Source organism: Choristoneura fumiferana, chromosome 12 (assembly GCF_025370935.1).
Source record: "Choristoneura fumiferana chromosome 12, NRCan_CFum_1, whole genome shotgun sequence".
In the NCBI taxonomy this organism is placed as follows: domain Eukaryota; kingdom Metazoa; phylum Arthropoda; class Insecta; order Lepidoptera; family Tortricidae; genus Choristoneura; species Choristoneura fumiferana.
In genome coordinates, this window is record NC_133483.1 from 17,487,338 (window position 1) to 17,497,799 (window position 10,462).

Here is a 10,462-nt window from a genome sequence, read left to right on the forward strand (position 1 = left end):
CACATACTGAAAACATGATATGCAGAAATTTGACCGCAGTCCATCGTAAACTTAGTATGTTCGGCTCATCCTACCGGGTTTTCACACGTATTTAGGCACACATACAATCTTAATATCGACCATCCTTTAAATTTCTGCTGAAATATTTCATGTAAATTGCCTAATTCATGCAACCAGAATCTAGCGGTAGACAGATTTCTTAATAATATGCAAATGTAATCTCGGCAATAGTTTCCGTAAGCCTTATGCTCTTAAACATTTTCACTCCGTGCTGAGTAATCTGATATTTTAGTACCTCCATAAATCAAAAGTAAACGAGAACGTGCCACAGCTATCTGACCTGTGCCGCAAAAGCGAGTTACTCAGTGGACGGAAATACATTTTTAAATTTCCGCTCGGCGAGGTCCTACTTAATTTAATAATAATTTGTAAGTGTATTCAGAGTCCGCTCGCCAATTTAGGCAATTGCTCCATCAATCTTAGTCTTATTGGGTTCATTAGATTATGGGAAAAGTTTCTCGTATTGGGAAGGTTTCGCTGGCAGAGGGCTAATGGTAGTGAATCAGTTATGGGAGTTTTACAGCTTCTGAGAGTGGAGGTAATCTACTTGACAAATTTGCATAATTGGGTCGTGAATTCGCTCGATCGACGGAGTCGTTCCCGCTTCGAGGTAATAATACGGTTGATCTAAAGACTACGTCTTCATTTGTATTCATCATTTTTCGATATGATTGTAGATTACTGTGTTATTTTACAATTACTTCCACCAAACCGTTTTATGTTTAATAAACTGATGTTTCGTCAGCGTCTTGTATTTCTAGAAGAATTATTTTAATCATCTTTCTGCGACCTATGTACACCATGCCTCAAAATCATTTGACGACCGAGGTAACTTTCTTTGTGACTTAAGCTCATCGCGTTATTTTACAAACTGTGCATTTACCGATTCACCTCTGTTTCCAGGAGCGTCTTAGCAGCGAGGAGATAACCCGACTGAGCGACGTAAGGAACCTGGTGAACCAACTGTATGAGGCACTGAACGTGCGCGAACACCAGATCCGCAAGGAGCGGGAGATACGTGCGCAGCTGGAGAAACTTAGCGTTGAAATGCAGCCGCTTGAGGAGGTCAGTCTCTAATGTAACACAAGTTCAATGTTTTTTTTTTGGGAAACAGGAATGTATACATACTCGTAGAACCTAAGGTAAAAACAGAGTGAGATTCGTTGCCAACTCGGACTGCTGAACCAATTTAGAAGTACGCCCTAATTTTTAGAAAGGAGTTTCAATTTTATTGTTGGGCTTTAATATCGTTAATTATCGCTAAGCAATAGCGTATGTGTTTGAATGCCACTTAGTTTGTGAGCATATCAGTTTTGTATTTAATTTTTTGTTTCCATTTTTTTTAAATTACAGTTTTTCCTTCGAAATTATTTTAATTTTTTTAACTAAGACGGGAACACACGGAAAGCAACATTCAAATATGGCTAGGGCTGGGGATTGAACCAAAATCTTCGTTGCTGCCTCCGTGACGCCTTTTCTTAAGAAACACGTTTTCTTTCTCCAGAAACGCCAAAGTCTGGAGATAGAGACCACGCGACGCACGTCGTTGCTCACGTGGGTGGGCCTGGGGCTGATGGGGGTGCAGTTCGGAGTCCTGGCTCGCCTCACCTGGTGGGAGTATTCCTGGGATATCATGGAACCCGTGACTTACTTCGTCACTTACGGGACCGCCATGGCCGGTTACGCTTACTTCGTGCTTACTAAGCAGGTAAGCTGGCTAAACTTTAATTAGATTTGTCATTATTGCTGTTTAAAAATGTTTTTATCATACCAAATACCAGAAACGTTTTAGCTATAGCGTGCTGTTGCAGTGCATATGGGGTATTTATATCATTTTATTTAGATTTTGTTGGTATTAAGTATAATTATTAGTATAACCGTTAGACCAAACTATTCATGTGTTATTCGTTAGATTCTAACGAATATAACATCAAGATTAATCCATTTGTGTGATATGGAATTAATGTTGTCAAGTCAATGTAGTAATATTATGTCATTTTCGTTATTTTTTTTAAGTCCAATTTGTTCGAAACCGTTTATCTAACAGCGTGTAAAGTGTCGTTAATTTTCTAAGTACTTAAGTAAATTACCATTTCTTATCGGTTATCCGTGACTAGACCGTTATTAACACACTTAAACGTTTAGCCACTCTGTTATTTAGAAAATGAAAACTTTTTTTACAATGATCTAGATTATTTATTTGCTATTTTATCATTATTACATTGAAAAGCAAAAATCGCAACTGCTATGCCCTCAAAGTGCGGCAGTGGTGAACGACTGAACATGTCCCTAGGTGATGCTATATACCATTTCGTTCGTCTATTCATTGATTCACATTTCTATAGCAGAATGGGACATAGACGCGTATTTGATGTGCCTATTAATAGTTGCTTTTAGAACTTTTCGGAACAGCGAAGATCATGAGAAACTGTTTCCCAATTAGTTAGTTTTCCATTTTGGTCTTACAGTATGAGTGATATCCCATTGATAAAGTTTGCTCAGTATTAATTAAATATATACATAAATAATGAAATTTACGACCATGTACGAGTTTCCAGTAACGGAGAATGTGTCCTGGGTATAAAGTTTGCGTATGTTTGTAATTTATCTTATCACACTTGAACATCCTGCTTCATTATTAAATTTCGTAGATTCAGAATTCAATTCAAATTACTTGTCTTACAATAAACTAATAATTAATTTGCTTTGTTAGGACTTTGATTGTCATTTGTTTATTTCCCTGTTTCAGGAGTACATCTTGCCAGATGTGAAAGATAGGCAACACCTCCTGACTATTCACAAAAAAGCGAAAAAGATTGGACTCGATATCAACCAGTACAACCGTCTTAAAGACGAGGTAAGCGACCTTGGCAGCCTTTTACCATATCTGATTTTATAAATTAGATTTCGGCCTGGAAAGCCAATAAATCATATTTATTTGCTGTTTCGTCACAAGCGTTTTGCCCGCCTGTTCCAGTGTGTTATGAATATTGATGCATACGATAACTATTTGCGTCAACTTCTGATACAAGTAGTTTCTGTTTTTAAGTGAAGTATTCATCCTTATATTAGTAGAAACGGGCCATCGTTTGTATGCATCAATATTCATAACACACTGGAAAGGGCGGGCAAAACGCTCGTGAGCCTTACCCTGGTGCAAACAGAAAAGTAAACTTCTTTCTTGTAAATCGGTGAATCGTGGTCGTAATTTCCGTTCGCTTATCGAGGAAATTTTGCTACCGCTGAAATGGGCATTATTTACAGAAATTAGCTTTCTTCACAGAAGGTTAAGTTACAATCACAGAATTATCAGAACTACCTATCGTATTGTATTGGGCATGTAAATGATCATGCGTTATCAATTCTCATTTATTAGGTACCCTGTAACTGAGATTTATTCTTTGTTTTTACAGATAGACAAATTACAGAAAGACCTAGCTCGACTCCACGACCCGTTGCATATTCACTTGCCGCCCAACCACAACTTGAAAGGGGGCTCCGAGAAGCGTTCCCCCCTCACAAAAATAAAGGACATGCTCGAGGAGACCGGCAAGAAAATGAAGATCACGTAATATTTGCTGACCCTCACGCGTCGCATGAAATAGACGCGTAAGTATTCCGTTTCTAGGAATAATAACGACAATTTATAACTTAAATTTGGAAACTTCGAGCTAGTTTTTCTATTTATTATGATCAATTTTAGCATAGGTAGACGTTGATATAAATAGATAACGAGATAGCACTGATTTTGCAGGAATTTATCTTGCCAGAATAGCAAGCATTAGTCGCTAATCGTCTCAGAAGCGCTCCACTATTCATATAGATTTTGGACGAAAACACTAAGGGGCTGTTTCACCACCCTTTGATTAGTGTTAACTGACGGTTAAATGTGATGCCGTCTCTATTTGTTTTGTTCGAATAGACGGAGACGGCATCACATTTAACCGTCAGTTAACACTAATCAATGGGTGGTGAAACAGACCCTAAATATTCAACAAGCGCCGAAGTTAGCTGTATAAACTGATGATTGTAAAAATATTTGACGTCGTTGCCGGTATGTACAGTACAGCATCAAAAGTAGCTGCACACTTTAGTACTTTGTTGTTTTACAGCCACATACTAAACGCCATGCAAGATGGCCAATGTGTCAATGCGACAGAGTAAAAAAGTTATCCGCTACTTTTGATGCTGACTGTACAAAAATGTTGTACAGATTTGATAAATAATCCGTTCCCGTCGTGAAAATTCGTAACACACGACTAGGTACTTCCAAATGCTGCCGACGTATCTATGAAATAAGTGACATATTTGTATTAAATAAATAGGGTAGGTACTTTATTTATTAGTGACAAATGTCAAACCACGAGTTTTTTTAAATCTTATATTTTAACGAGGCTTTTGTACACCAAATGTGACTATGTATTTAAAGCCTTGTGAAAATATATGATTAAAAAAACCCACGAGTTTGGCATACACTGAGATGTTATACACCAAAATATACAGAGAATGTATTGTAAACAAAAACCTACTAAAAGCCACTCTACCTATATCGATTATTAATCTCTCGATTCGGCCTTCCCCTACGCTGTCTTAATGGGTACGAAGGCTGACTGTAGTAGCAACAAATGGGAACGTTTCCGAGAAAATACGATGGGAAGGATTATTCACTACTTTAATTTTTCTTTATCTATTCATAGTTTAATACACCTGCGTTATCTATTTATTAATACGTCTTTAATTTGAACGACGGACAAGCCTTGCGAAGGCCTTTAGTACGTTTATCGCCAATGCAATCTTTACTAATTTAACTCTTTGTGTGGAATTCTTTGTGTACAACGTGAATAATTTCCTGTACATTGAACTTTGAACAATGTGATTACGAATTATTTCTCGTACGTAACTACCGCAACCGTCAAAATTTACAATTAAGTAGTAAATTGTTTTTCTTTTAAGTGTTACTGGCTATAATAATTCTAAGTCAAATAAATTTTTGTTAGTTTGAAAATGCTCAGAAATGGTTTCCTATTTAAATTTAGTTAGTTTAAATTCTAATTTTCCGGAATAACATTTACTTTTCTAAACTTAACTTGACTACGGCGAAGCCAAAAAATGAGTCATTTAACATATGTATGTACATTATTATTGCGAGTATGTCATATTAGTAAATTTAACGGTCACAAAAGCCTTACAAAAATACTTTGCTATCACAAAGGAGTTAAAAAAAAATTGCGATTTGACCAGTTTCAAAGATCTGTTTTAGTCATATGTTCTGTATTTTATTGTCTATTTTCGATCAGTGCCAATAGTTATAGTAAAACCGTATGTCGTTTATAACTTCAGTATAAAAATAAAAAATAACATAGCTAGTAAATGTATCAAATTCTAGTCTTTATAATGTTATAAATGGGTACTAAAATGCTAAATTAGGTACTTAATGGATATATACTGAGCGGCAAAAAATGTGGCCCTCAAATGTATGCAATAGGTAATTTTCTATGTATCTGGATAGACGAAAACAGTTTGTGTTTGATTTTACGCTTTGCCCACGCTTGCTAAAACTTTTTCAACCTACAAAATTAAATATATTCAATATCTTATTTAATATGTAATCGTTGAATTTAAATTACTTGTCAGTTATAGTTAAAGTGAGAAAAGTTTTTCCATGTCAAAGTCTGTATGACATTGACATAAGATTGAATTTGACTTGGCCTGTGTAAAAACTTTTTTCACTTCATCTATGCAAGATACACATATGCAAGAAACAATCAACGCTACAATATGGAAGCACAAAACCTTGCAGTTTTTAATTAAATAATAAGTGATGTATAATATTTGCGCCTATCTGCTTTTTATAAAAGATTTTACGTTTGTCTTTTTAAAGCTTTTGGTCTTTACTGAATTGTTATTTAAGCGTTAAAAACGTTTTAGAGTAATATTATTTATCAATGCATGTTTAAATCTTTAATTAATAATCACGTAATTGTCACGTAGCACGTAAACTTGTCATCTCGGTAATAAATTTATCAATTATTCAGCAAGTTGTCATGTTTTAAAAAACCTGATTATATTATAAAATATTGGAGGACTATATGTACCATCAGCCAAATATGTGTCTACCACCTTAAAGTTGATAATCGTTTGCATGGCATACAACAATAATGTCGATAGACTTGTCTGTCGACTTGAAAGTTCGACTTTAGCGACATATTAATTTCATAGGAACTTGTTTAAAAATTGATAGACCACTTATTTGGCTGACTGTACCTATACATGCATTGAAAAGTACATTAACCTAATTAGGTAATAAATGGACGATTTTAATAAATGATTTAAGTATTTTAAAAGTTGTGTTTCATAAAACTAACTGTTTGAGCACTAATAACGTTGTTGTAACGTGAATACCTAGAAAACTGAACAGGTACAGTCGAGTTCATAAACTAGTGAATACATTTTTTTATCAAATATATCTGAACACGACTCTATTGTTAACGGCGTAGAAGCGTGTTCAGATATTTTTGATCAAATTTTTGCTCACAAGTTTATGAACTCGACTGTACTAGGTACTAACATGATGTATCTCCATGGTTAACTTACGTGATTATGATTAATTGAATGAATGCTTAGAATCCTGTTACTTCTATCGCGAAAAGACGAGATTGTTTTTCTTTAATGGCGATTTTCAAGTTTTTTTTAGCCTTGTTTGATCAGTTTAATAAAATAAAACACGCCGTAGGCGATAATGGCTGTGAAATAAATGTGAAGAAAGCATTTTTCAGTCCATATTCACGCCCGCAGTTTGTAGCGGTGCCATTTAGTCATAATATATTTAGAAATTTAATGTTTTTCGTAAATTATTGTTAGAAAATTCATGAAATCTGATTAAAATTCTATGTAAATGTTTCAAAAGGCTTGTGAACCATGCACAAATTATTTTAATTAAATACCAAAAAAAAAAAAAACTATATCCAGCCGTGGTAAAAAAAGCCGTGTTAACTTTACGGGATCATATTTAATATGCCACCTAAACCCTTATTGATACCTACACATCATAATCATCGGTATAAGTTTTCTGTAGATATTCAAGTAGTTCATCACATTTGCCTGGACCATACGATTTGAATGGCTACCACGCACAAATCGTAATAAATGATACAACTGTATAATAAGTCGCCTTTTAGGCATTTTTATTTGACATGGGCAGATCTGAGGTGACACTTAACGGGACTCCACTACTGTGGATTGATGGCAAAGGAATTCTACTAGACACGTAGGCTAAGCAGAAAATGTATATGCTGTCACGACTTCTACAAACTAGACACAGCATTTCGTACCTATGTGCAATGCAACTTGTGGTAGGACTATATAACCATTGCCGGTTCCTAATTCAGGCATTTTGCACGACTTAAGATATCATATCCTTCTTCTCTTTCGAATTCGTGTTAATATGGAATTCAGGCTACTAACAAAGGGTAGATAAACAAAGTTGAATACCGAATTCGGATGTCTCATTTAACTTAATCACTGCAGAGGTCGGTAAGGTTGAGCTGTTTCGAGAGTTTGGAGAACATGGATATACCCTGTCATTTAATTGTAGTTGTCCTATTATATTTCTTTATCTTCAAGTGGAGATTAATCTCAAGAAGAAATTGTAATTTATTACAATTATGGCGCAATTTTACAATAAATGCAAAAGCTTACACAGTACTCGATTAACAATGTATTGTCATTTTAGTTTAATCATAATGAGAAAAGTTTTGTTTTAACATTTGTTTTCAGGGTGTATCCATATTAATATCTACATATGACAGTGCTGACATAAGAATAGCTCACCCTTTCCGAGCTATGTGATCAGTCTCGTATTACCAATAAGTAGAGTTGAGTTAGTAAGTTTAATGTGTATCTGTGGCGCAGCACTATGCGTCCGCCCGTACTTCATTCCCCCCGCAGGCCATAGTGCGGGGCGTAGCTTGGTAGTCTTGTGCCGACGCACAGTGCTGCGCCACATATCAAATCCGAATTCGGTTACATTTAACCTACATTGTTTAACACACGACCAAGGGGAAGTCCATCAACCGCAGAGACGCAATGAGGAATGGATGAAAATTTTAGAAACACTTGAAACTTTTTTTATCGATATTCCTATCATATATCAATTATATCAAGCATCAATTATTTTAAAAAAATGAACGTTTTATTTACCGCCACATTACGACAGTCCGGTCGGTTACGGGTTGTCCCATAGTCCAGAATTAAAAACATTAAAAAAGAATTTATGTGTCTTTGACTCGATCGTTTTGACAGGTGACACTTTACCGGCTCGGATAATACCGACATGGAAATAGAAGCTCATGTCTGTTTCTATGGGCGTGTACATGAAAAACAGGGTCGGTATTTCCATGTCAGTATTATTCGGCCCGGTAAAGAGTGTCACCTGTCAAAACGATCGAGTCAAAGACACAAATTATTTTTTAATGTTTTTAATTCTGGACTATGGAGCAACCCGTAACCGACCGGACTGTCGTAATTTGGCGGTAAAGAAAACTTTCATTTTTTTAATTAATTTATGCTACTTAAAAATCTGATATTTTTTTCTGTTAATTAGTAGAATATTCCTATTGATATAAAAAGTTTCAAGCGTTCCTAAATTTTTCAGACATTCCCCATTATGCGATAGAGTGAGCACCATGTACTTCCACATTATTGACATAATCGCGTCTCCCAGGTTGACTGACCTTCGTCCAAAATGTAGAACCGGTATTATAATTTGAGTTTATACCTAAGCCATGTTTCTGACGAAGCTCTATCTTACCCGTAGGAGATGTCTCGATCTAGCAAGACGAGGGCCTAAACCCCTGTGTATAGTACTGTAACTACTCGTATTTTAACTAGGTCTAAGCACGCACATACAGTTCTTCGCTCAAAATAGTTAGCTTTCTCTTGTGATTTGCGAATTTGCCTTTTAGAGTCTTTTTCTATCTAACCCTAGTTATAGGATTTTATATATAGTGGTTAAGAAGGAGCAAAGCTTCTGTCGGTGTGACTATAGTTTATTTACTGTAGTTCAAATGTTTAATATTCGAAACGTCGTTACATACTTTTTGTATTGGTTGACTTGGTGTCTATTTAATGTCAACCCGAGTTACCTATGCGTTGGCCACTGACAGTAACAATCAAAATGAGTTTTTTAGCAATAAGATAACTCGTGTTGCCACTGGAGGGTTCACCGGGGCATTCACGGGATGTCAAATAATCTTTAATAGTTAATTGACGTCTCTGAGTGTAGCAATCGTTTGAGTTGGGAGTCATTAACAGGATGTTACTTTCGGAGGTGCGAATAGTGCAATAGTTCTAAAATTGTTAAGGTTAGGTAGTTTTTCAAGATCTGTTAATAGTTATATTATAATGTTTAGTTGTTTTTAAGGAGTACGGGGGTGCTTGCATAAGATGAATTACATTTAGTATTTTAGTTATCTAAACTGTACTGCTTTCTATCTAAATATGAAATAAAGCGAAAGGGAAGATCTAATCAAATTATTTGCTTTTTGTTTAAAATTTGTTACGAGTACCTCACTGTAATCTCTTGGTTTAACGAAATTTATACATTATCTAAATTAAGTTATCCTTCTTATCTAAGAACATATGTAATATTCAAAATTTATTAGTTATAGAAAATTTATTAATAAATATATTTTACGAATCGATAAAATATTGCATACCTACCGTTTTGATCAATCTCACAATCAAGTAGTTAGAATTACTAATAATTAATTAACCTCTTTAGCCTAATAATTTATCGAGATACTAACTCTCCTGTTAATATTCACTAAATAAAAATTGCCAAAATTTACCCTTCCAACTAATAAATTTCTTGTTAACTTTGTTACGCATTCTTGTGAGTGTCATTAAATACCTAATTGTTATTAACGGAGTGTCGATACGGAGCGAGGCATCGGAGGGGGTATCATTTAACAACCTGTAGAGGGGTCTGCACAGCTAAAATTGTGAAGTTAATTGTGGACGATTTTTTCGTGTTTATGTAGATGATTTTATAACAACTGCTTATAACCTGTGGATTGAGCTATTAAGTATGTGTGTATGTATTTTGACACAGATCAGTCACTATGATGCATGTGTCGTACCAACTAACCTAGTGAGTAATCTACTAAAAGTAGGTAATTAAAAGTGGTTTCGGCTTTCCTGACAATTTTAGCGTGAAAACATCCTGACTCCTTGTAACAGTTACTATTTTGCATTTTGTTAAATGTTTACAGTCGTGTTAATCAAATAAATTTTTATAAAATCATACCGGTTGTGTTTTATTTTTCTTTTCTTTATAATCTGACGATTTAAGGTTTTGTGTGTCGCATTTCTAGAAGAATTCCGTTAGAAATGTGGATCGCGA

The 10,462-nt window shown here is 35.1% G+C and overlaps 1 protein-coding gene across 1 annotated transcript in view; it reads left to right on the forward strand.

Annotated features, from left to right (window-relative positions):
• The window catches only part of MCU (mitochondrial calcium uniporter), a 203,691-nt gene extending 193,326 nt beyond the window's left edge, over nt 1-10,365 (forward strand). Inside the window, exons 5-8 of the mRNA XM_074095620.1 lie at nt 964-1,125; nt 1,565-1,768; nt 2,810-2,917; nt 3,474-10,365. Of these exons, the coding sequence (XP_073951721.1) occupies nt 964-1,125; nt 1,565-1,768; nt 2,810-2,917; nt 3,474-3,632 (633 nt within the window). The 3' untranslated portion in view covers nt 3,633-10,365. The remainder of the gene's footprint in view (nt 1-963; nt 1,126-1,564; nt 1,769-2,809; nt 2,918-3,473) is intronic.
• The last annotated feature ends 97 nt before the right edge of the window (nt 10,366-10,462 follow it).